General features: G+C 53.5%; 1 protein-coding gene across 4 annotated transcripts; it reads right to left on the bottom strand.

The window, feature by feature from the left end:
• Positions 1–749: 749 nt before the first annotated feature.
• GTSE1 (G2 and S-phase expressed 1) lies at positions 750–22,402 on the bottom strand. Of its 4 annotated transcripts, none has more exons than XM_074375749.1 (12): positions 20,942–22,402; positions 20,015–20,113; positions 14,005–14,062; positions 13,293–13,917; positions 12,616–12,786; positions 11,743–11,869; positions 9,801–10,148; positions 6,519–6,591; positions 4,326–4,562; positions 2,374–2,578; positions 1,740–1,952; positions 750–1,228 (listed from the first exon to the last, which is right to left on the bottom strand). In XM_074375749.1, coding segments are annotated over exons 1-12 (2,241 nt in total). In that variant the 5' UTR covers positions 20,943–22,402; the 3' UTR covers positions 750–1,144. The 4 variants fall into 4 exon arrangements, with proteins under 4 accessions (XP_074231850.1, XP_074231851.1, XP_074231852.1 ...); XM_074375750.1 differs by lacking the exon at positions 20,942–22,402 and adding an exon at positions 20,521–20,914; XM_074375751.1 differs by lacking the exon at positions 20,942–22,402 and adding an exon at positions 20,499–20,575.
• Positions 22,403–22,501: the final 99 nt, after the last annotated feature.

Here is a 22,501-nt window from a genome sequence, read left to right as displayed (position 1 = left end):
GTCTGCGGGCGCAGCAGCGCCATCTGTGACACACACTTCTCTCCCCTCGATAGCACAGTAGTCCCCGTGCCAGACCATTCCAGGTGATGACTCACATTCTTGACGTTAACCAGAGAAAGTTCGAAGCACAGCCCAGCCAGCTCTCCTCCCTCAGTCCTCTGGGGACCAACGTTCCCTGGTTTTGTGCAGGGAACACTGGATGGGAGCCCCCAAAGCTGGTCCAATTAGCAGGTTTTCTGTTTGCTGTGAGGCTACTGAACTAAGACGGTGAAAAATTTCGTCATAAATAAAATATCTCTATAGACTAGTGGCTTCCAGGCCAGCTGGTTAACAAATATAGGGGAGAATGGCTCCGGCAGGGAGTGTGCTCTGCAGTGGCCCACAGCTTCCATGGCTCCCTGCTGCCCTCCACCAGGGGCACAGCCAAGGGGGCCGTCACCTTGGTATTCAGATAAGCCCCCCAGCTCCCGCACTTCCCCTCTATCCTGCACCCCCACATCCCTAGGGCAGCCTCCTCTGCTCCGCTGTGGTCTGTGGTGCATTGCATCAGTCATCTGGGCGCCCTGGAAAGTGCAGATTACTAGGCCTGCCCTGGACCTGGGGAGAGGGGCTGGGGTTTACACTTAAGTCAATTTTAATTCACACTGAAGTCTGAATCACTGTAGAAAGAATTAAAGTTTGGCTTAGATAAATTGTGCATACTGGTTAGTACTAAAAATAGCTATGCATGTTTGAAAATCAAGACAATCTTCAACATTAACATATGGCTTTAATGCATTTCCATTTATTTTACAATTTAACTTAAGTCTAGGCTATTTACCTTTTCATACAAACTTAATTTTTAAAATAGTCACTTGCTATTTTACACACAAGATTCACAACGAATTCTTCACCTGGAGTAACTTCAGCTGGCACGCCAGCACATGTGTGGGTCCGTGAGGAGGGAGGCTGTTGGCCGGCAGTGACCTCAGGTGGCCAGCACCCCCCCAGTCCCACAGCCCCCGATCCAGGCATAGTAACTGTACAGAGACTTTTGTTTTGTTTTTCAACTTTTCCAATACAATTTCTCTGAAAATTAATTTCTAAGGGTTGAAAACCACTTTAGGACTGACTGTCCCTGTAACTGTAAAGGATTTCGTTCTACTCAGAACTTGAGAAGTGGTGAGTCCACGTTTTCTTTGTCAGCCTCCGGACTCAGCAGGATCAGAGGAGAAGCCAGGTCTATCAGCTGCAAGGGAGAAGCGACAGAGGTGACCAGCGCGCCCACGCTGCCCCCTCCCCTCCCGCAGACCCCGAAGGACTGGCTTCACTGAGGACAGGGCTGCCTGCGGCCACCTCCACCACAGCTCACGCCAGCTCACGCCATAAGCTAATGGGTGAACTGGGCTGAGGCCCAGTGCAAAGACATCTTGACCATCATGTTTAAGAAGCTGGAGGGAGAAAGTGCCACACACTGCAGACCTCCGAGTTCCTCAAGCAGTCATGCTCCCTCGTCACACGTGAAGCTCTGGGGGATCCCAGAGCGGAAACCCCGCGACCCCGGCCTGGAAGGGCTCCAGGCGGGATTCTTTGGAGGGGTTTGGCCAACTTGAGGTCACGCCCCCAGCGATGAGGCGAGGCGTGTCGCCCTAAGAAGCCCCAGTGGCCACTCTCCGGGGTCACCATGATGTGCCTGATGGACGAGGTCCCAACTGAGACCCCCCAAGGCCAAAACCAGCAGGGGCCCTGCCACTCCGCACCTGTGCCACCTCATGGGGGGGCTTGGCCACAGCCTTCCTGTTGGCGTCGGGGGTGTTCAGCAGGAGGTCGACCAGGGGTCCGCCTTCAGGACGCACAGCCACGCTGGCCTCCGGAGTGTCGCAGAAGTGGATGAGAGGGCGGTCGCCCCAGGCTGTGCCTGCAGCTTCCGGGGCAATGCTGAGTCCGTCCAGCTTGATGTCCACAAGAACAGCCTACTCGGGAGACAAGACTGAAAAGGGATTCTAGCTCCTTTCTGTCAACCATCTTCAGGAAACGGGCAGGCCTTGCTTATGTCCCATGTGGCTAACAGTTTGGAAACCCAAGGAAGGCGGGCCAGGAGTGGCCAGGTGAGGAGGGGTGCGGAGCGTGAGCACCGACAGCCCTCTCCTCTCCAGCCACCCTCTAGCCCTGTCCACATCCCGCCTGCCAGCAGCCAGCACCGGAGCCCCGCTCACACCCTCACTGCTGCCCTGCTTCCCACCTCCCCTCCTTTGAACCCTGGCCTCTCCGTGGTCAAATATGGGAGCTGCGGTTTTTGTCCCTCCTGGAGGCGGGAGGTCCTGACCCCTCCCTTTGGCACGGGGCTGGGGGGACACCCAGGACAGCACAAGTCAACCCCACGTATCCCTTCACCTCACTGGGGGGTGGGTCCTCAGGTGGCTGCACCTCAGCCGGGGCTGCTTCTGTGCCGATACTTTTTGAAAAAGTAAGATCACTCTTTTCTGGAGAAAAGTTAAGCGCCTGTGGCACGGCGGACGGGGGAGAAAGGCTCCCATCCGGCGACGAGTACAAGCCCCTGGGAGCAGCCCTGTGGGCGCTCTCTGTTGCTGGTGCAGTTCTGCGGGAGGGAAGGAGAAATCCTATAAGGACACGGCCAGGAGGTGCTAGCTCGTGTGATGATGACTCGAGAAGGTTCTTTTCAGAGAAGCGTCGTCCAGTGGAGAGCTCCCGGCGCTGGTTCTGGCTCCAGCAGGCGGATGCGTGGTCTCTGAGTCTGGTGTTTGCACAGGCACCTGAAAGTGTTCGAGAAGGAGAGGGGCAAGGACCAGGTGCAGGAGCCGCCTCTGTCCACGTGCTGCAGCCACGGTGCTCCTGCCGGCCTGGTTCCTCCTGCCTGGAGTGTGGATGGCGGGACAGGTCTGAATACCCAGGTCACACACTCCGCGGGGGGGCTGCCCCTGTACACCTGTCACTGTGCAGACGCTCTTTGGTGTCTTGTGTTTCCTGTCAGTGCAGTGTGCACCCGGCCTGGCCCCCATCTGCCCACTGCATCTCCAGATCCAGGAGAGTCTGCTGCCTGGCAGGCCTCAGAAACCTGATGACTCGGAACTGAATTACACGAGAAAACCGAGGAAAGCAACAATTTCCGTAAATTAATACAGCATATCTTCTTTTCAATATTTTAAAGGCTTCATAACAACCTGAAAGACAGAATTTCTTTTCTATCCTGACACCTGCAAACACATGACACATGTAAACAGCACTGTGACTGTCCATGCTGGGCGTTGTTCGAGTTTTCGGGGCGGCCTTGTGTCTGGCTGGTTCCTCTCCCTGACCTAACACACAGCGTGGCACTCTGTCTCCTCTGCTCTCACAGAAAGACCCAGACACACACCGGCACCCCAGCCTTCCCCCAAGCTCTGCCAGGGTGACGGAGGATCGGAGGCCCAATGCTTACACCTGGCTCGTTAAGGCTCCTTCACAGATGAAGCTTCTAGTCAAGGAAGCCAGTGACCAACCATACACTCTACCTGGGTGGTTCCTCCCACGGATACTCCTGAGCGCCTGCCGCATGCCGGGAGCTTGTCCTCAGGCCTGGTGACAAGCCGGACAGGGGAGGCTCAGGGGAGCTTCCCCACCAGCGGTGTCTCGGACGACTGTCAAGTGGACAAACACACACTCTGTGTGGGCAGCCAGGCGGTGGGAAATGTGAGAAAGCAACGCGGGGAAAAGGAGCAGCGTGACCAGGTCGGGAACGGGGTCTCCAGAAAGGCCCCTGAACATGGACTCCAATTACGGGGAGGAGGCAGCTCTGCCAGGACCAGGGGTGGCGCGTTCCAGGCGGAGAGGATGCAAGCGCAGGCCTGTCCAGGTGCAGCGCAGGGCAGTGCGGCTGGACACGGGCCAGTGAGCGGGACAGGCGGTGGGGAGGTCTGTTTCTCGGGAAGCCTGAGTGTGGTCACTGCTGACTGAGAGCCTCGAGGCCGAGGGTGCGGGGCCCTCCCCAGGGCCCCATCGTGAGGACCGCGCAAGGTCCCAGAGCGCCTGGCACCAGTGCACCGGGTGGCGCGGCTCTGCCCGGAGGGCTCGTCCCGGCTGGGAGGCCCTCGTCTACCCCGAGGTGCGATGAGGCCCAGGCCTCCAGCCTGGACCCAGGATACGATGTCAGGAGAGAAATACGACAAAGAAGCAGGGCCCTCCCTCTCAGAGAACTACCCTCAGGAGGGCGTGCGGCCAGCCTCCATCGCGGGGGCTGAGAAGGGGCACGAACCTCAGTCCAGCTAGTTCCTGACAGTGACTTCCCAGTACACGACTACCTGAGGTTTTATGAATTTGAGACAAACGGTGCAATCTTTAACTCCTACCTCACTGCAAATTTTTTCTGGGGCTCAGAAGACAGTCGCCGAGCAGACACACGCAGGGGAGAAGCCAGGGCCCTGGGCAGGGTCTTAGGGGTCAGCACGGGAAGGCTGGAGAGTCGGCGGCCGGCAGGCGTGGGCAGGGCTGACACGCGTCTCGTACTCACGGGGGTCCACACGCTGCTTACCAGGCTCTGCGAGGCTGGGCCCGAGGACCGTCTAACAGGAGTGCTATGAACAACCCTGGAAAGACAAAATGAGAGTTTTAAGCAGAGATGAGCTGAAACAAACCAAAAAAATCTAATGATTCAGCCACGTGCTAGTGCAGTACAAGGGCCTGTGGTTTCAACATCAAAGATTCAAGCTGGCGAAGCCTGTCAGCTCTGTCCTCTGAGGAGGGGCGGCGGCGAGGGCAGGGACTCAGCGCTGCCACCAGCCCCGGGAGGCCGGGCAGGCGCTTCGGTTCCTCAGTGGGCCCATCTGAGGTTCCGATCCAGCGTGACTGCACGTTATAGGTGCTGCCACGGAAACGGTCTTCACAGGAGCCTCTGCACAGGAGATGGGAAGGTCACCTTCTGCTGGCATAAACATTCCCACCAGGAAGTCCAGGCCAGGGCGGGGCCCGGCTGGGCATGTGAGTGGACAGGCCGTTCCCTGGGTCTAAGGCCCCTGAACCCAGTGTGAACACGGGTGTGACCAGCGCACCTGATGCCTGTTTCTCACGCGTCTCTCCTCACCCTGGCAGTACCTGTGGCTCAGGCTGCCAACCAGTCCCGCCCCGCTGTTGATGTGTCCTGTTGCTGACAGAGAAGAGAGGCTGAACAGACTGTCATCCTCAACAAGTCAGGGCCCTCCCGCCAACGCGGTGCCCGCGGGAGGCCGGGGATGACGCACCTGTTGGTTCTGTCACCCATCGAGGACAGTCTGCATGCTCAAAATCAGTCTACAGACAAGCTTTAATTAACATTCACTGAAAGGAGAGTGGGTGAGAGAGACAGGTGCTGGGAGCAGGATGCCTCTCCCTGCGAAGTTCTGGAATCTGTCCCACGTGCTTTACTGCTGAGCATTGGCCACTCCGCCACAAACTCCAGTGAAAATAAACTTAAAAATACAAACAAATGTAATCTTCAAGGTAACCCTGGAGGTAGGAGCTATCTTCCCATTGTACAGGTGAGAAAACTGAGCAGAGAGGAGACGTGACGGGGCCAGTGCCTGGTGGCTCTGGGTCCTGCTCTTACCCACTGTGTGGAAGGAAGGAATCTCAGCCCTGCTAATGCTCCAAGGGAAAGCACCTGGTCCAACCCCACGAAGTGCCTCCCAAGTTCACATCCAAGTAAAGCCCAGAGTTGTGGAAGACTGGCAGCCGGCCCAGACTGGTCAGGGCAGACCCGAGATCAGGGTCCTGCTCTGCTGTCCGAGCCCAGTGCTTGTCCTGCCCGCCCCATCCAGCACTCCCACCCTGGCATACGCTGGCACCAGGATCCCGCTCCAGGGGGTCTGAGTGTCCTAACTCCCGTTCTACCCTGAGCTGATGTGCACAGGACTGAGCAGCACTGGGCTGGGGTCCCGCCAATGTGACAGTTCCCGGAGAGCTGATCATTAGAGGGCCAGATATGTGGATGGCGTAGCCCGCCCACCTCAGCAGGTGGCAGCGCAGGTGGCAGGAGGGCAGCCAGAAGTGGAGCAGTGTTTGCATGAATGGTCCCAGGTATGTGCACATGCGTGTGTGCATGTCATCCCTGCGGGGCACAGGGACACAAGGGGAGGACACTGAGTCATCTGCACTAGATATAGGCCAGGAAGTGGCAGACCTGGGATTCACGCAGGTGGTCCTCAACCCCGGCACACACTAGGGTCACTGTGAGACCCCACAGGTGCTGGGTTCCATGCCAGACCAGCTGAATCAGAGCCTCTGCGGGTGAGCTGGAATTGCAACAGCCCTGACAGCATCTCTGCCGGGCAGCCTGGCTGGAGAACTGCGGGTTCAGGGCTGAAAATCGGCGCTTCCACCCCCAGAGGCAAGTCTGTGGCCACCGTAATCTGCAGGGGAAGGTGCAGTGGCTCAGGAGCCCGGGGCTAAGGCCAGATGTGCATGGCCAGGCTGCGGGTCTCTACACTGGAGAAGGCACTTCCAGAAGTCAGCAGGTGCCTGAGTTTGTTCTTACAGTAACAAGAGGAAGGAAGCAGACGGTAAGTTACCTCCCCACCGACGTGCAGGACTGTGGCCTCTGCGCCCGGCAGGACTTCGGCGTTGCGCTGTCCAGGGGTTCACCTGAGACGAGAGGACCCAGGGATAAGTCCATCTTCACCAACCGGGGAGCTCTTCTCTACATGCCTCCGTTCTCCCGAGTTGCAGTGAGGGCGGCACAGGAAGGAGCTGAAGGTCAGACAAGCCCAGAGAGCAAACCTGCCGCCCAGGAGTGAGACGGGACATGGCCTCCCTCCAGGGGGACCCGCCCCCCGCAGGGCCTTAAGGTCCAACCAGTGGGTGCAGAAGAGGATGAGCCCTCGTCTCACCTCTGCCTGCAGCCACTTACTCACCCTAGATGGGAACCGAGAGCCTTCAGAGTCCCAAAAAGAAGGCAGCGCTCAGTGTGCAACCGGGACAAGTCCCCCGGGAGACCCCCGCCCCCAGCAGCGAGGCTAACGCGGCTGCATGCCAGGCGAGCCCTGCGGAGCCCACCACCGCCTTCACTCTTGGGAACCGGACAGCGCTAGGTGGCCCTAAGGTGGCAAACTGTTCACGTCGTCTGGTGGCTGACCACTTGCGCGTGTGTGATCCTGGCTGATCACAGGTGACCACAAGCAGGCTGGGAGGACTGAGCGAGGCCCGGCACAGGCTCAGGCTGCAGTGCACAGAAGAAGTCACAGACTCCCCCCAGGGCTAAGCCCCCGGGCAGCATCCGCTATGTCCTGGAAGCCCTGGGCAGTGAGGCCGTCCCCATCCCCAGGGAGGCAGGCGTGCAGGGGCTCCCACGGGTCCCCTTCCTCCCTGCCCCCGCTCCACGTCTCTCTGCTCTTCAAAGAAAGATCTTCTCCAAAGAGCTGCCCATGTGTGCTTGTCCTCACCTCCCATCTCCTGTTCTGTTCAAAAGTTGATCTTATCAAAGCAATTCATGCACCAAAAAAAGCCCAAAACATAAAAAATGCAGGGTGAAAATCTGGAGACAAAGCAGCACACCCACCCTACTTCCAACCTGCTTGCTTCCTGTGGGGCCACCTTTGAATCTCTAAGTTACATGTGCTGCTACTTCTTGTTCTTCAAAACCTGCCCAGGTCCCGACGAGAGCCGGCCCCCTCCGGGGCCCACGCAGACCTGTGCAGCCGGCCACGGTGGCTCGCGGCGTTCCGACAGCTGCGTCTATGGACGCACGATGCACCTCCTTCCCGGGGCTCCCACCCCTGCCCCTACCCGAGGTCATAACTGCCTCCGGCTTGTTCGTCTCTTATTTGGGCGCCTGTGACCGAGTGGCCCAGAAGCTCTGCCCCTGGGAGTATCTCCAGGTGGCCCCCTCTCGGGCACCGAGGCCCTGTGCTTCCCGAAGATCTCTCTCCGAGGCCAGGCCGTGCCTGCATTCTCACCCCATCCGGGGCAGGGTTCCCCCTTGCACGGCTGCCCGTGTCCTCCTCTTCCCGGTGTCCTCCCTCATCTCAGTGGCGCACTCTTTGGGAGCCCCCGCAAGGTGCATGGGAGAGTAACTATTTTTATGGAATTTCAGATTATTAAAATACCTTTATCATACCCTACAATTAACCAGGGGTTCGTCCCTCTGCCTTTTCTAATGCCTCCCACCTCCTCGTGGCTCACGTCTCAGCCGTGTCACCTCCTGAGGGGAGTCTACCCTGACCATCTTGGCTGAAAGAACCCCACTCTGTAAATTCTTCCTCATCTTCTGTTAGTCACTTCATTGTACTTACGATCTGGAAGTATACTTACTTGACAACATTTCTCATGTTTTACTATTAAAATGGAAATCCCAAGAGTAGGATTTGCCTTACCATTACATCCCCTGTACCTAAGAGTGCCTAGCACTGGAAGACACGCAATAGAATGGCTCATTCGTATATGAGCAGTAACTCAAATGAGGTTTGCAGGTGTTGAAGGCCGCCTGCACTAGCCAGCGATGCTGATAACTTTAAGATACTCAATCCACTAAGAAACAAGCTTGAAAGGAGGCCAGAACTATCCTCCCCCTTAAATCAGCTCCGTACAACTCTCTGCATTATACACACTTACTAATTTACCTTGACCAAACACGCCACCTCCTACCTGGCAGCCCTGTCGGCACGCCAGTGCAGGTGGGGAGAGCCTGAGGGGAGCCTGGCAGTCTCACTGATTTGAGGAGACAAGGATCAGGGTTTGGGAGGCTGCACAGGCTGGAATCTGAGGGGCAGAGTGTTAAGAGGAGGGAACTACAGAGAGAGAGAGTGCTCTAGAAATCCGAGCAGGACCCCGAGTCCTTGCTGCATAGTAAGAAGCAGCACGAATGCAGGGCAGGGCTCAGAAAGGGACAAAAACCAGCACTGGGAACACATCCAACCAGCCGGAGCAGAGACCTCAGGGACGCACAGCACATCCAGGCCGGAACTATCCCAAGAGCACAGGCCCGAGAGCTGCCCCGTCAAAGCTTAAAGAAGCCTTGAAAGGACCGAGGTGACGTGAAATTTAAATTCCTGCCAAAGCAGAATTCAACTCCTTAAAGACAGACAATAAAATCCAGACTTTCAAAAATGTACAATTGATGACATCCAGCAGACACTAAAAAGCTATTAGACATGAGGAAGCAGGAAAATGCCACCATCACCAGGACAAACGAGGCAAGAGAAATGGAACCCGAATGACAGGGACGGTGGGATCAGAAGAAGCAGACTTACAAGGACCATTATAGTACGTTCAGGAATTAAGAGGAAAACACAAACACCATGAGGACACAAACGGGGAGACGCCAGCAATGAAAAATTAACTGGGCAGACGTAGCAGCAAATTGGACGCACTACCAAAGGAAAGACACGTGAACCTGCAGACATGCCAGGAGGGGCTGGAAGAGAGCAGCACATCGTGCCCTAAAAGACAGCATCAGATGGTCTGTAACACAGGCACCTAGAGTCCCAGGAAGTGCGGGGAAGCAAGGAAAAACATTTGAAGAAATAATGGCCACATATTTTCCAGATCTGATAAACTCACAGATCAGAATAACTCCAGAACCCCCAAGTAGGATAAACACAAAAAAAGCCACATCAAAATACATAGTAATCAAAATACTGAAAATAACAAGAGAAAAACGACACATTACGGAGAGGGAAACTTAAGGTAAGAAATTCACTGACTTCTCATCCAAAGCAGTGCAAGCTGAAGACAGATTTAAAGTGCTTTAAGAAAAATAAAAGTAAAGAAACCACCATCACCAAAACTAATAATTTTTTTAACTTTAAATATAATTTGTTCAGTATTTTAAAAACGCATTATAATTTATCTCTTACCAGTAGAAAACTTAGGAACTTTAAATCGGTGCGTAGGGGTAGGCATGACCTTTGTCTTGGAGTTCAGACAGGAGCCGCGCCTCCCGGTTTTGTTCATTTGGGAGGAGTGTGACCAACTGAGACAGGAGCTCAGCCCGGGGCCTCCCAGTTCTGGAGTCTGGGGTTGGGTGAGAGCTGCCCTGGTGGGCTCCCGGGGCAGCTCAGCGGGCCTCTGGCTTTGGCCGCAGGGCCCGCCCCCGGGGCCCGCCTGCAGTGACAGCCGCTGAGCCACGAGTCCCGTTCTGCCCAACTGGCTGGTGTTTGCCCGGGAGCTGTCTGCAGGAATGCTTGGAAGGTCACTCGCTTTAGCTGGAAGAAGAGACACACAAAATCTGATTATCACCCAAGTTGATGTTATTTCCAAATTATAAAGTTACTCAATGGCACACACAAAATATGCTGTCTTTAACATCTCTACCTTAAAATGTAGAAGAAAATGATTTATTTCCATCAATTTCTATCATGGTGATTTCCACGTAAGGAAAACACATGAGCAATATTCTGTAGGTCTGCCAGGCAACGTCCTCAAACCCAGGACGAGCCGGGCCGCTCACAGCCCAGCTGAGTGTGCTCCATGGCGCTAATTCTAGACGCCAGCACCGAGACGCACGTCATTACCCAGGAGTTCAAGCTCTCCTGTCTTCACTGATGCCGACACAGAGGTCTACCCTCGCTGAGCAGATGAAAATGGATCATCTAGTCTCACCTCACCTGTCCTGTCAGTGGGTGGGGAGGGACAGGGAGAGATGACACAACCCTTACTGGTCAGTTCCTGTAAATTACAAGCAGGTGGGTCATACCAACTACGAGTGCTATTTAAATCAGAACTGCGGATAAAGTAGGGCGAAAACACTCAGCTGCCAACACGCCCAATATAGAAGTCAATCTGGTGAAAGATTCCTGGAGAAAACCTAAGGGAACGAGCACTTCCACAGCTCTGGGCCCCTGCGGGCAAGGGCTTCACACGCCCGCCCACACACTGCAGCTCCCGACCCCCGTGATCCCGCCGTGGACAGCAGAGAAATGCACAACCCCCCGGAAGCCACCGGCAGTCTGTCTCGACCCTTAGCAGAGACGGGATCAGAAACTAGTGAAAATGGTGCCGACGCCCTGAACCGACATCAAAGCCGACCTCCCAACACCTAACGTGCCAGAACTTCTCTTTACTGAACACACGCCGCGCACAGAGTCAGGGCTGGGGCTTCACGTGGCCTCCTAAGGCCCACGGGAACACTGAAGGGACGTGTTTTCCCCTCAGTTTGTAAAGATACAGGAACAACCCAAATTCTCTTAGTCGCCACTAGCAGTCAGGATTCCAAATCAGGTCAGTTTCATTCAAGAGCTCAGACTATTCACGTCTGTGCACAAGATGCACACCGTGCGGCCTGGCCTGCAGTCCGAGTCCACGCAGCAAACAGCATTTGAAGAGGGTTTAGTCCTAAGAGCAGGCAGTCGAATGCCTCCCCCCATAGCCTCCCAGGCTCTCTCCCCTTCACCACCAGATGGCACCCTTGGCTTGCTGAGATTAAAGTAGCCTGACCTTAAACCCATTTGAGGGCGCAGATTTACACACACCCAGGAGTTACACGGGTCCCGTGCCCTACACCATCTAGAACAGCCCGATTTTAAAAACCTGTGTCTGGTTCCATTTCCATGGAGGCTGGTCCCAGCGTCTCTCTGGGTTCTCTGGCACCTTGAGCACGTGTCCCCTTTGTGACTGCTCGTCCCACCCTAAGACCGCCCGTCTGAGTGCCTCTCCTCAGGAGAGGAAGCACTTTGGGTCTGGGGATCGGACAAGCTCTCTGCCCCAGACCCCCACAAGCCTTCTGGAAACTTCTGCCGAGCTAAGTGGTTCTGTGAAGATGGTCTGTCAGGAGCGGTCAGCATTCGGGGCCAGCCTTACCTTTGCCGGCTGCTGGGGAGGCACACACGCTGGAGATCACACCCGAAAACGACCCCGCAGAGGAGGCCTTCCCTGCGAGGCTGCCAGCACACCCAGGCGGTCTCAGCACGGTCTTCTTCCGCCCCAGCTAAAACAAAGATTTCATTATCTACTCATTACGTATTTCTGCAAAAGTGGGTTTTAATATTGCCTTTAATATTTTACAAAGTATCCTAATAACTAGTTTATTTCAATAGAATTTTGTAAAGATGATCTAAAAAACAAAGACATACCATCTTCTTGGATTGGAAGACTCAATATTGTAAAAAACGTCTATTATCCCTAATTGTATTGGTAAATACATTAAATGTACTCGCAATCAAAATCCTAAAAAAAAAAATGTTTACAAAGTATCATCTGGAATTTAAAGGTCAAGCCGTACTTCCCCGCGCAGCCTTCAGAGCCCTGCACGGAAACCCCTGGGAGCTTGCTGAGCCGCAGGCTTGGGGCCTCGCCCCCACCTGCGGGGCCCAGCTGTGGCCACCTTAAGTCCCACCAGCGATTAGGCAATTTTTCCAAGTACGCACGGCTCAGTCTGACCATCGCCGCTGGAAAACAAATGGCAGAGACGTGGACGGCAGTCCCCGCGCCTGTGAGGAGCTGTGGTTTTCACAGCGTGGTCCACGTCCCATCTCCTCCGCCCGGTGAGGGGAGCAGGGAGCATCTCCGCCGTCAGACCCCTCACGCAGGCCAGGCCTGCGTGCACTTCGCCGAGCTGCCTCTCCTGGGTCCTGTTTTCTACCTTCCCGACCTTGACTTTCATCAGAGGACACGTCCCACGTATACAAAGCTGCCCTTTCTCCCTGCCACCACCTACAGGCCTGGCCAACCCACCTTGTTTGGAACTGGGAGCGAGCGCTTGCCTTGGACCAAGTGGCTCCCACCAGCTGGCAGGCTGGTGACGTCGCGGGCAGCACTGGGCTTGTCAGGGGGCACGTGGCTGTGGGATTCCTTCTCACTTAGGGTCTTCATCCTGGAAGGACTGGCTGGTTTCTCTTTCACGGGCTGAAAAATTTTAAATTGAAACGTGAGAACCGTCTAGTCTTCAACAATGTACGGACACGCTAAGGCTTGGATTAGAGCAGCTGCAGGGACCGTCTACCTTCCCAATGCACGCGCCTCAGCTCATCAACGCTTCCTCCCACAAATGACCAGACAAAAATGATGACGGCGTCCGCTTCCTCATTAAAAACAGGGTGAAATAGTACCGAGACAGATCCCTGGTAGGAGAGCGAGCCTCTGGAGCTGATGCACACAAGTCCACTGCCACTCCCCAGGACAGCTCACCCACTGCATGCCCAGCAAGAAGCCACGTAACCAAGCCACCCCAGCCCAAGTCCACGCCCCCACCCCAGCTGTCGCTGCTCTTCCTGGACTTTCCCCTCCTCTGGCCCCGGGGCCCTCCGAGCAGCTATTTCCAAGTTTCCCCCATCGTGGTTTCTGCCATAACCGAGAGGGCTCAGAACAAAGGAGCGGCTGGTCCCCTAGATAAAGGCGCTCGTGTGTGGTACCTTCTCCACGGCCAAGGGGATGCTTTTTCCTCTAAGAGATGAGGTGCGGGGTGGCGGCAATTTGCTGGGGACCTTATTCTGAGTCACGGCCTGGTTCGGAGGGTGAGCAGTACTCGGTTCCACTGACAAAGAAGAGCTCGGAGCGGGAGGTGGCCCCTGCGTCTGGGTGAGGCTGGCCCGGGCAGGAGCCACCTGCAGGGCCACGGCCGAGGTGGGCTGGGGGCCCGAGGGTGGCAGACCCCGCAAGGGGCTGTCTGGCAGGTAGTACGTCTCCCTCTTAAGTGACTTTGGGCTTTTCTTTGTTTCATTTTCTTTCTCAAAGAGGTGTATTTTTAATTGTGATTCTTGTATGAACCCTTCCCCTCCCTGGCTCCTGGGGTCTTCCTGCCTGGCAGCTGGGGCTGCCTTGTTTCTGCTGTGGCTTTGTATCTGTAAGGCCAGTAAGTGGGCTTCTTTATAAACTTCCACAAATTTTTCCCCAGTGAGAGGACTCCAAGTGAAGTGACTTTCAGATGCTGGCAAAAGAGGTTCTTCAGGAATTTGATTATTTAATTCTAAGCTGGCAGCAATACATCTTTCTTTATGTCCAATGGGGCCAAAAAAGACTTCATCATCTTCATTTGCACTGTTTTAAAAGAAAAGGATTATCAATAACACTGGCATTTAAATGAAGGACTTTACCAAAGCAAAGGAAGGAAACTCATTCGTTTACCTTGAAGAAGACAATGAAAGATCGAAGTCAAACTTTTCATCAGCCAAAAGAAGAACATCTGAGGGGGAGAAAAGTTACCCATTATTTTAGGGGTGGGGCTGAGAGCACGAAAACAGTGCCAGTCTCTGTAGCTATCAAAACTGTTTTACAATTTCACTTCCAAAAGTGTGAAGGAGCTCTAGATTACCTTAATTTTTCCATTTTCTTTTTAAAATAGTGTCAGCCATTCTGTGTTTGCTAAGCTGCCACCAAAGCCTAAGTCCTTATTTTTAAGCCCTTATTCTCAAGATATAATCTAAAACGCATTCACCAAGTCATTCAACTAGTTTTGCAAGACTAGGTAAGTCGTTTCCTGGTATAGAACATTTCCAAAAGACCCCCTGCCCCAGCTCCCCTAGGATTAAATTCCCCGCTTACAAACCACACCTATTCCTCTTTCAAAGATAAATTCAGTATTATTCAAATGCACAGCAGGGGCTCCATACATACCTGTTGACTGTCTCTTCTTGGAGCCTGTCCTGAGCCCCCAGATAAAACTGCTGTCTGTACCAGCTGACTGCAGTGCTCTCACCAGCCCTGAGTGGTCATGAGCCTGACTCCCACTAACAGACCACACAGGCTCTGGGTTGGTGGGCCCCTCTGCTGGGACAGCTGCTCCCTCCTCTATCTCCCCCAGCCCAGCCCACCCCACCCTTCCCCAGGGCCCCTGCGGCACCTGGACCTGCCCTCTGCCTTAGCATCGCTACTCTCTAAATGTCTCTTGACCGCCTGTAGCCCCAGCGAGACCGTGAGCTCCTCTAAACTGAGTGCAGACGCCTGATGCTCTCCCAGATTCCCCGAGGCCAGCCAAGCTCAGGGCCTGGACACTCAGCAAGCGGCTATCACGACGCAGCGGGCCGGCATTTCCACACTGCAGCGCACGTGCAGCGCTTTCACACGTCTTGTTTTGTCTGACCCTAATGGACACTGCAGCATGCTTGCCAAACCGTAAAAACTTAAGTATACTAATAACCGAATTGGGTCCTAATTAGTCGTTTAATTATTCCTAATTATCTAACCAAGGAAAAGGTAGAAAGCACAATTACACAAAAGAAATAAAGAGAAATAACCAGAGAGAAGGAAATTAAATTATTCATGAGCTAGTTTGCTCAACTCTGTGCGTATAAACCCCAGACCTTGGTTGATATGGATAATTTTCTAGGAGATAGAATTTACCTTTTGTATTTAAATGATTAAAATTGATTTACTTACAAAACTGACTCCAGAAGAGACAAAAAAAATCTCAATAGTTCAATTATCATAAAATAACTGGAGAAATTTATTAAAGAGCTATTCTCCCCCAAAAAAGCACAAGTCCCAGATAGTTTCATAGGATAATTCTATTAGATCTTTAAAGAATATATCAGTCCAAAACCATTTACGTTGTTCCAAAGGATGGAAAAAAGAAACCTTCCAACTTACTTCTATGAAGCAAGTATAACCATACCCAAAACCTGTAAACTTTGCTCAATAAAGAAAACTACGGACTTGGCTTATGTCAGCACAAAAATCCTGAACAGGAATATCTGCAAACAGACCCCAGCAACACATTTAAAGAACGAGCAACTCCATCATGACCTGTGAGGTTCAGCCAGGACTTCGGGACTGTAGGATAGTTTAGTTTTATACGATCTAGTAAGATAATCATATGAAAGGGAAGCCATACAATCTGGTCTCCACATACACCAACAAGGCATGTGGCAAATGCAACATACATTGTTGTCTTCAAAAATGCTACATAAAAATGAGGGCTGGGCATAGCTCAGTGGCAGAGCACTTGCTTAGCTTAGCATGCATGAGGTCCTGGGTTCAATCCCCTGTACCTCCATTAAAAAATAAATAAATAAAAATGCTACATAAAAAGTAACAGACATATTTTATCATATAAGGAAGTATCCAAAATTAGACTTCATAGGATGCCATCAGAAGCACTCCTCGTAAACCCAGGAGCAAATACATTTTATCAGTTAGGACAGACTAACTCATGCTGAAGTAACAAAACAGTGGCCACATCTCAAGTGGCTTGTAACAACAAGGCTGATTTCTCACTCAAACTCTATGTCTGCTGAGGGTAGGCTGGGCCCCGTTCCATGTCCTTCTCCCTCCAGGACCCAGGCAGATGGAGCCTCCGCCACTGGAAACGCTGCTGGGCTTCACAGCAGAACAAAGGGGAAACAGCACATTCCACACTGCTTCTTTTAAAGGCCCACGAGTGACACACATCACAACGTCACCATTTCATTGGACATATTTCAAGTCACCTGAGGCAAATCCAACTTCAAGTGGGCAGGGAAGTTCAATTCTACCATGTGCCCAGGAGAAGGAAAACAACGCGGAAATGCTGATGGCCGCTATCTAAGCATAAGGTACCAGAAGCCCGCGTCAGGCTTCATGGTAAACTAAAGAAGAAATTCCTTTAAAGGTGGGCACAGAGCAGTGACGTTCTACTGTCACACATCTTAACATTGTTCTGGATGCATAAACCAATTAGACAAAGGAAAGAATTTGGAGGTAAAATTACCATGGTGCACAGATGCTATGATTACAGACACAAGAAAAATCAAGAAAATCAACTGAAAACGATTATAAATAGTGAGAGAATAAAAGCAAACGGCTGAGGACAAAATTAATACACAACGATCAACAGCTTTCATATCCACAAAGAACAGAAGATACAATGGAAGAAAAAACCTCATTCGCTGTAGCAGCAAAACAACACAAAACACCCATGAACAAACCGAACAAGAAATATGCGAGATGGATATAAAGAAAGCTTAGTATATCACGGAAGTAACACATCAAATAAAAGGGGGAAACGGATTATTTAATAAATGGTATTGAGATAAACTAGATGACCCTTTGGGGGGAAAAATAATACATATCTAAAGTTTGATCCATACCCCACACCATACCAGGACAAATTCTAAATAAGTCAAAGATTTAATTGAAAAAATGAAACCCTTAAGGAACAAGAAACCATGGGGAAATTATCTTCTAACCTGGAGTGCAGAGGTCTAAATATGACACCAAGCTGGAAGCCATGAAATAAAAGGTTGATTGTCCACAAGATAAGACATTTAAAATCTCCCCATGGCAAGAATCACCACGAGCAAAGTTAAAAGGAACAACAAGCAGGGAAGAGAACATTCGCAGCTCACATCACAAAGGGCTGTAAGAAATGACGAAAGAAGAACGGACAGAGGGTACGGACAGATAAAACGCACAGAAAATAAAACGAAATGTTCTTAAACACAGGACAAGAAGTGCAGCCTCACCCAAAAATAAGAGAAATGGAAAAACTCTAAGATCCCCGAGCATTCCACTTTACGCCCGTAAGGCTGTAAGAAATCACAAAGTCTGACACAGCGCAGGCAAGGCTGTGGGGAAAGAGAGCGCTCACACGCTGCCGGGGAAAGTGTCAATGACTACGGCCCCACACGGGTAACCTGGTGGGACCTACCAAACAAGAAACGCACATACCCCTGCTGCTGTCAAGTATCCCATGTTACGTATTGCAGCGGCAGCGTTTGTAACAGCAAGACACTGGACACAAACTAAATGTTCACAGACAGCAGATAAGACCACAGCACAAGCCCACAACAGAATGGAACCCTATATAGGCACAGAAAAGAACAGTAACACTCTTCATATAGTCACGTACAAAGATCATCAAGATAAACTGGGTGCAGAAAACAAGGGGCAGGACAGAGTTCTCTGTGCTATAAAAGGGGACGCGTCTGACACCGTATGCATGCTGGCTGACACTTGCACAAGTTAGGCCTGGAATGCCCTAGACGGATGAGATCGGTGGCCTTTGGAGGGGGGAACTGAGGGGCTGAGGGACAAAGTGGAAAGGGAGACAGACATTTCACTTTGTATGTGTCTGAACCTAGGAAGTCGATTTTGTAGGTCACTTCTAGAAACTTCCAACTGTCTGCTGTGGTGAAAGGAATCCTGGACCAAGAGTCAGGGGAAAAGCCTTCTATTCCAGGCCCCGCGATTGGCTCAGAGTGACCTGGCCTGGCTGACTGGTCCATTCCGCAGACATGTGCCATGTCCTCCACCAGGTGCCAGGCGGACGGGTGAAGGGCACTCCCTCGGGTGTGCACTGCCCGGTGGGAGCACTGGGTGGAAGGCAGTGTGGTGAGGCCCACGTGGAGGTGGGGCAACTTGGAGGAACTGGTCACGGCTGGAGGGGGTGGATCAGGAGGGTCAGCTCCCGGACAGGGTGCAAGACACGACAAGCTTTTGTTTCACCCAGAGTGTGACAGGAGCTACTGAAGGGTTTTAAACAGGAGAGTGTTATGCTCTAACCTTTGTTTTCAGAAGGTTACCCTGGTGGTGCGTACAGTGTATCGGAAAAGAAGGAAGTGGTATCTATTAAAATTACAAGTGTATACGTCGGCCAAAGTGCAAAAAGCGCAAATAGGTGGAGGTGAGTTGATATGGCTGAGACCAGGCTGGTGGCTTGGGTGGAGGTACAAAGAGGTAAACGGATCCAAAGCATAATCTGAAGGTGGAAAGAACAGTAACTGATGATTGAATGAATGTGCAGCTTCACAACTTCCACAGCTGGGTGAATGGAGGGGCAATTCACTTCCATCAGAAAGACAGAACTGGCTAGGAATGGGGTGGGGGGGGACCTGCTGAGTAAGAGGTGGGAGACATCCACCTGAAACGCCAGTTAGGCAGGTGAATACACAAATCCAGACCTTAGCGGAGAGGCTGCACTCAAGACAAAATGTGGGCACCACCATAAAACAGAAGGGATTTACAGCCATGGGACTGTCTGGAGACCTGTGTGTGTGTGGCGGGGGGGTACAAAGAGACCCCCCACCCCAGACCAGGTCCTGGGGAGATCAGCTTCAGAAGATGGGAGAGGAAGAGAAATCTTTAAAGAGATGGAGATACACCAGCCAGGGAGACAGAAGGAAAACCAAGATGCCTCAGAAGCCAAGCAAGGAAGTTTTCAGAAGGAGAGTTCAAAAGTTATTGAGAGGTTGATATCAGAGGACAGAAAAATGATAGATCTGGCAACACAGATATCCTCAGTGACTGATGAAAGCAGCTTGAGCCGAGTGTGAGGGCAGAGGGGGTGGGTAGGGGTTGAGCGGTGTGGAAAAAAAATAGCAAAACAAATGGAGAAGACTCTTGAAGTCTGGCTCTGAATGAGGCACCAAGCAGTGGAGAGGGAGCGGAGAATAACAGGACGAGTCAGACAACAGGACGTATCTGTATGGCAGTGATGAGTGTGAGTTAACAGACCAGCAGAAAAATCACGTGACGGGAGGGTGACAGGGGTGACGGCCTCAGGAAGCAGCAATGAGGGTTCAGCACACCCGGGGAAGGGACTTGAAACGGAGGAAGGAGGAGAGGGGTGGGGCAGCAAACACCTCCCCAGACACCATGAAGCAGCACCGAGGACTGGCAGCGTTAGGACAGTTTCTGCAAAACGGAGACGTTAAGGATACCTAATACCTAGTCTACCCGCCTCACACGGGTGTTGTGGAGAACAAAGGATAAAAGCATGTCACCATGCTTTAGCAGAAAAAGAGGGCATGGCCTTTAACTCATCTTGTGAGGCTGTACCCTCCTCTCCACACTCAAACCAGACAGGGACAGAACAAGACAGCAGAGCTATAGGCCAGGCTCACTCACTAACATGATGGCAAAGATCCTAAACAAGGCTCAGCAGACAGAAACCAGCCACAACCCAAAAAAGGAAGCATCAAACTCAATTCCACAAATACCTGAGTGCCTACTTCAGGCACTGAGGACACTGCAGTAAACAAAACGGTAAGAATTCTCTGCTATAAAGGAAGTTAAAACTGCGGGTAAAGAGGAAATAAAGAAGTTAGACGGATGCAAACTCCTTGAAGACGGGGACCAGGAGTTTCACAGGAAACGAGCAGTAAGTCGCCCTGCATCTTCCCTGAGCTCCCCAAACAGAGCTGCAGTAACGAGGACGTACCGTCCTTCTGGGGAACATCCATCTCCTCTTCTCCGGCCTGGCTGGCTGAAGCAAGTCGCAGCCGCGTCCTCCTTCCACGGCGAGAGCTGTCAGAAGTCACTGCGGGGAGGAGGGGGCCGCAAGGTGAGCAGGTGTCGGCGCCCAGGCCCCGGGTCCCTCCAGGCCCCGGGTCCCTCCAGCCCCAGGGGCGCCCGGCAGCGTGAGCCGCTGCAGCACCGACCGGGCAGAGCAAGGGAGGGAGAGGCCACCTGAGCTGCAGCCCGAGACCCTCCGCGACCCTCCCAAGGCCCGCGCGCCTCCACGCTGGGAGCCCCTGAACGCCCGGACCCGGCAACGGAAAGCCCAGCTCCCGGGCTGGACTCCGGGGCTTTGGTTTGACCTCGGGGCGGCCCTGCCCGCGCTGCAGGCTCCACGCAGCCCGCGAGGGCACCCTGCGGCCCACCCCACGACCCCCCGGCCGCGCCCGCGCCACCGGGCCCCTCACCCCCAGCCGCCGGGCCCCTCACCCCCAGCCGCCGCGACGCCCCAGCCACCGCGCCTCCGCCCCGGGTTTAAACGCAGCGCGGCGGACGCAGTGCGGGCTACGGATTGGCCGGTTTGAAAGGCCTCCGCGCCCGGTGCATCCTGGGGGCTGTAGTCCGAGCGCCGGGAGGAGGCGCGCGGCGCGCTTACGCACTCGCTCCGCGCCCTGCGCCTGCCGGATGTCTGTCCGGGCCCTGGGGTGGGACGCGCGGTGTGGGGCTGGAGTTCTTAAAGCTCGTATGGTGTGTCCCCGCCCGCTCGGCATCAGGACAGCTACATACGGCAAGGGACGTGGTTCTGACCCCGGCCCTTCATCCTTAAATGGAGAAAATCAAATTCCTAGGGCATTGACCCGAAGACTAAACAAAGTAGGTGCACCTACCTGCTTTGTAAAGCATTACTTACTGGTCAGTTCTCAGCAGAGTAAGAAGAGCCGGGCCCTGTCCCGAGGAGCGCCCGGGTGACCCTGGGTGACCAGACACCGCGGTTTGTGCCCCTGGACCAGGAGAGTCTGTCTAGCCACGGGTGCCCTCTGCATTTCCCTTTTGGCTTGTCCTGGCATCCCTGATGTCTTGTTTCTATTTAGGGGCTCCCTCTGCAGCCTTCCGCCTGGCTCTTTGCCCCCAACTACGCCCACTGCTTTCTGATGTGCTGGTCCCTCCCTTCCCCCATCCTCCCTTTTCCACCTGAGCCTCTATCCACAGGCTCCCTTCCAAGTTCCATCATCTTTTGCTCTGGTTTCTGCTTAACTGGAGGAAATGGGGCCAGACAGACCCAGCTGCAAATCTCAGCTGCAGGTATCAGTCAAGAACCTTTGGGTTGCAAGTAACAGAAAACCAGCTTCAAGTTGGCTTTAGAAAAAGGAATTTATTGGCTCGAGGAACAGGGACATCCAGAAGTGGCCCTAGCTTCAGGACTGGATAGAGTGAGGGGCTTGAAGGAGGGTGCTGGGTCGGACTGTCTCTCGGTGGCCTCTCTGGGGTCTTGCTCAGCTTCAGGCAGGTGGCCTTTGTTGGGCCCGCCGGCCTGAGAGCTCCAGGCGTCCCTCTGCCGGCAAGGACCTCCTGAAGATGGTGGTCGGCTTGGTGTTGCCTGTGCTCCATCCATGGTTCCAAGGCCCAGACTTGCCTGACTCATAACCACAGGGCAGCTGCAGCAGGGGCCCAGAGGGCTCTAGACTGGAGGGCTGTTGGTCCAGGTGTCCGATCCCCATACCCTCCAGGTGGGGGCAGGGTGTCTGCTAGGGGCAAGGGTCCCCAAACACCCACTCTGGGTGCTCTTCCCCCTGTATCATGTCAGTACATAGTATGTGCTCAGTAAACACACCAATTAATAATTTGTTGCTCTTAACTCTATAAACTGTATCTTCCTCCATCTCTTTTCTTGGCCTCTCCTCTCTTCTAGCAGTGGCCTACCCATTAGAGGTTCATTTCTTCCTTGCCCCTGTAGGGTTCTGCTTTATTTATTTATACACTCATTTATGGGTTCACTGACAGGTAGCACAGGCTCTGTTCTGGGTGATGCTGGGTGACGCAGATCTGTCCCTGACCTGAGGCAGTCACAGCTGGGGACAAAGGTGCAGTAGCAAAGGCAGGCGCCAAGGGCTGTGGGGCACCAGCCTGCTGTTGGGGAGCGGAGGCCTTCATGGAGGAGGGGACCAGACTTCCTGCTTTTGGCCAAGGTGTGTCTTCCTTGGAACCAGGAGAGGGGAAGGCAGGCAGGGTGTGAGCAGGCTCTGTCAGGAGAGCTGGCAGGAGGGGACAGCTCAGGATGGGAGGGCAGGATGCCCCCTGGGATGTGTCCTTAGCTCCTGGGGACAGACAGCACCTCTCTTGAAATCCCATTGTAATTACTCTGTTCTTGACCCGCGGCCCCACCCCACCCCACCCCCAAGTTCAAGGATAAGCCTGTCTCCCTAGCACCCAGCCCAGGCCTGGCCCATGGAAGAAGCTCAGAGGTACCCAC

The sequence above is a fragment of the Camelus bactrianus genome, chromosome 12 (assembly GCF_048773025.1).
Source record: "Camelus bactrianus isolate YW-2024 breed Bactrian camel chromosome 12, ASM4877302v1, whole genome shotgun sequence".
Lineage (NCBI taxonomy): Eukaryota > Metazoa > Chordata > Mammalia > Artiodactyla > Camelidae > Camelus > Camelus bactrianus.
The sequence above is the reverse complement of the archived record's forward strand: the minus strand, read 5'-3'. Positions and strand labels throughout refer to the sequence as shown.

Coding starts and splice junctions, on each gene's coding strand:
- GTSE1 (XM_074375749.1), bottom strand. Junction 1,953..2,373: donor AGGACCCACCCCCCAGTGAG/GTGAAGGGATAC, acceptor TCTCCCGAGTAG/GCTGTTCTTGTGGACATCAA. Junction 1,229..1,739: donor CCCCCCATGAGGTGGCACAG/GTGCGGAGTGGC, acceptor TCTCCCTTGCAG/CTGATAGACCTGGCTTCTCC.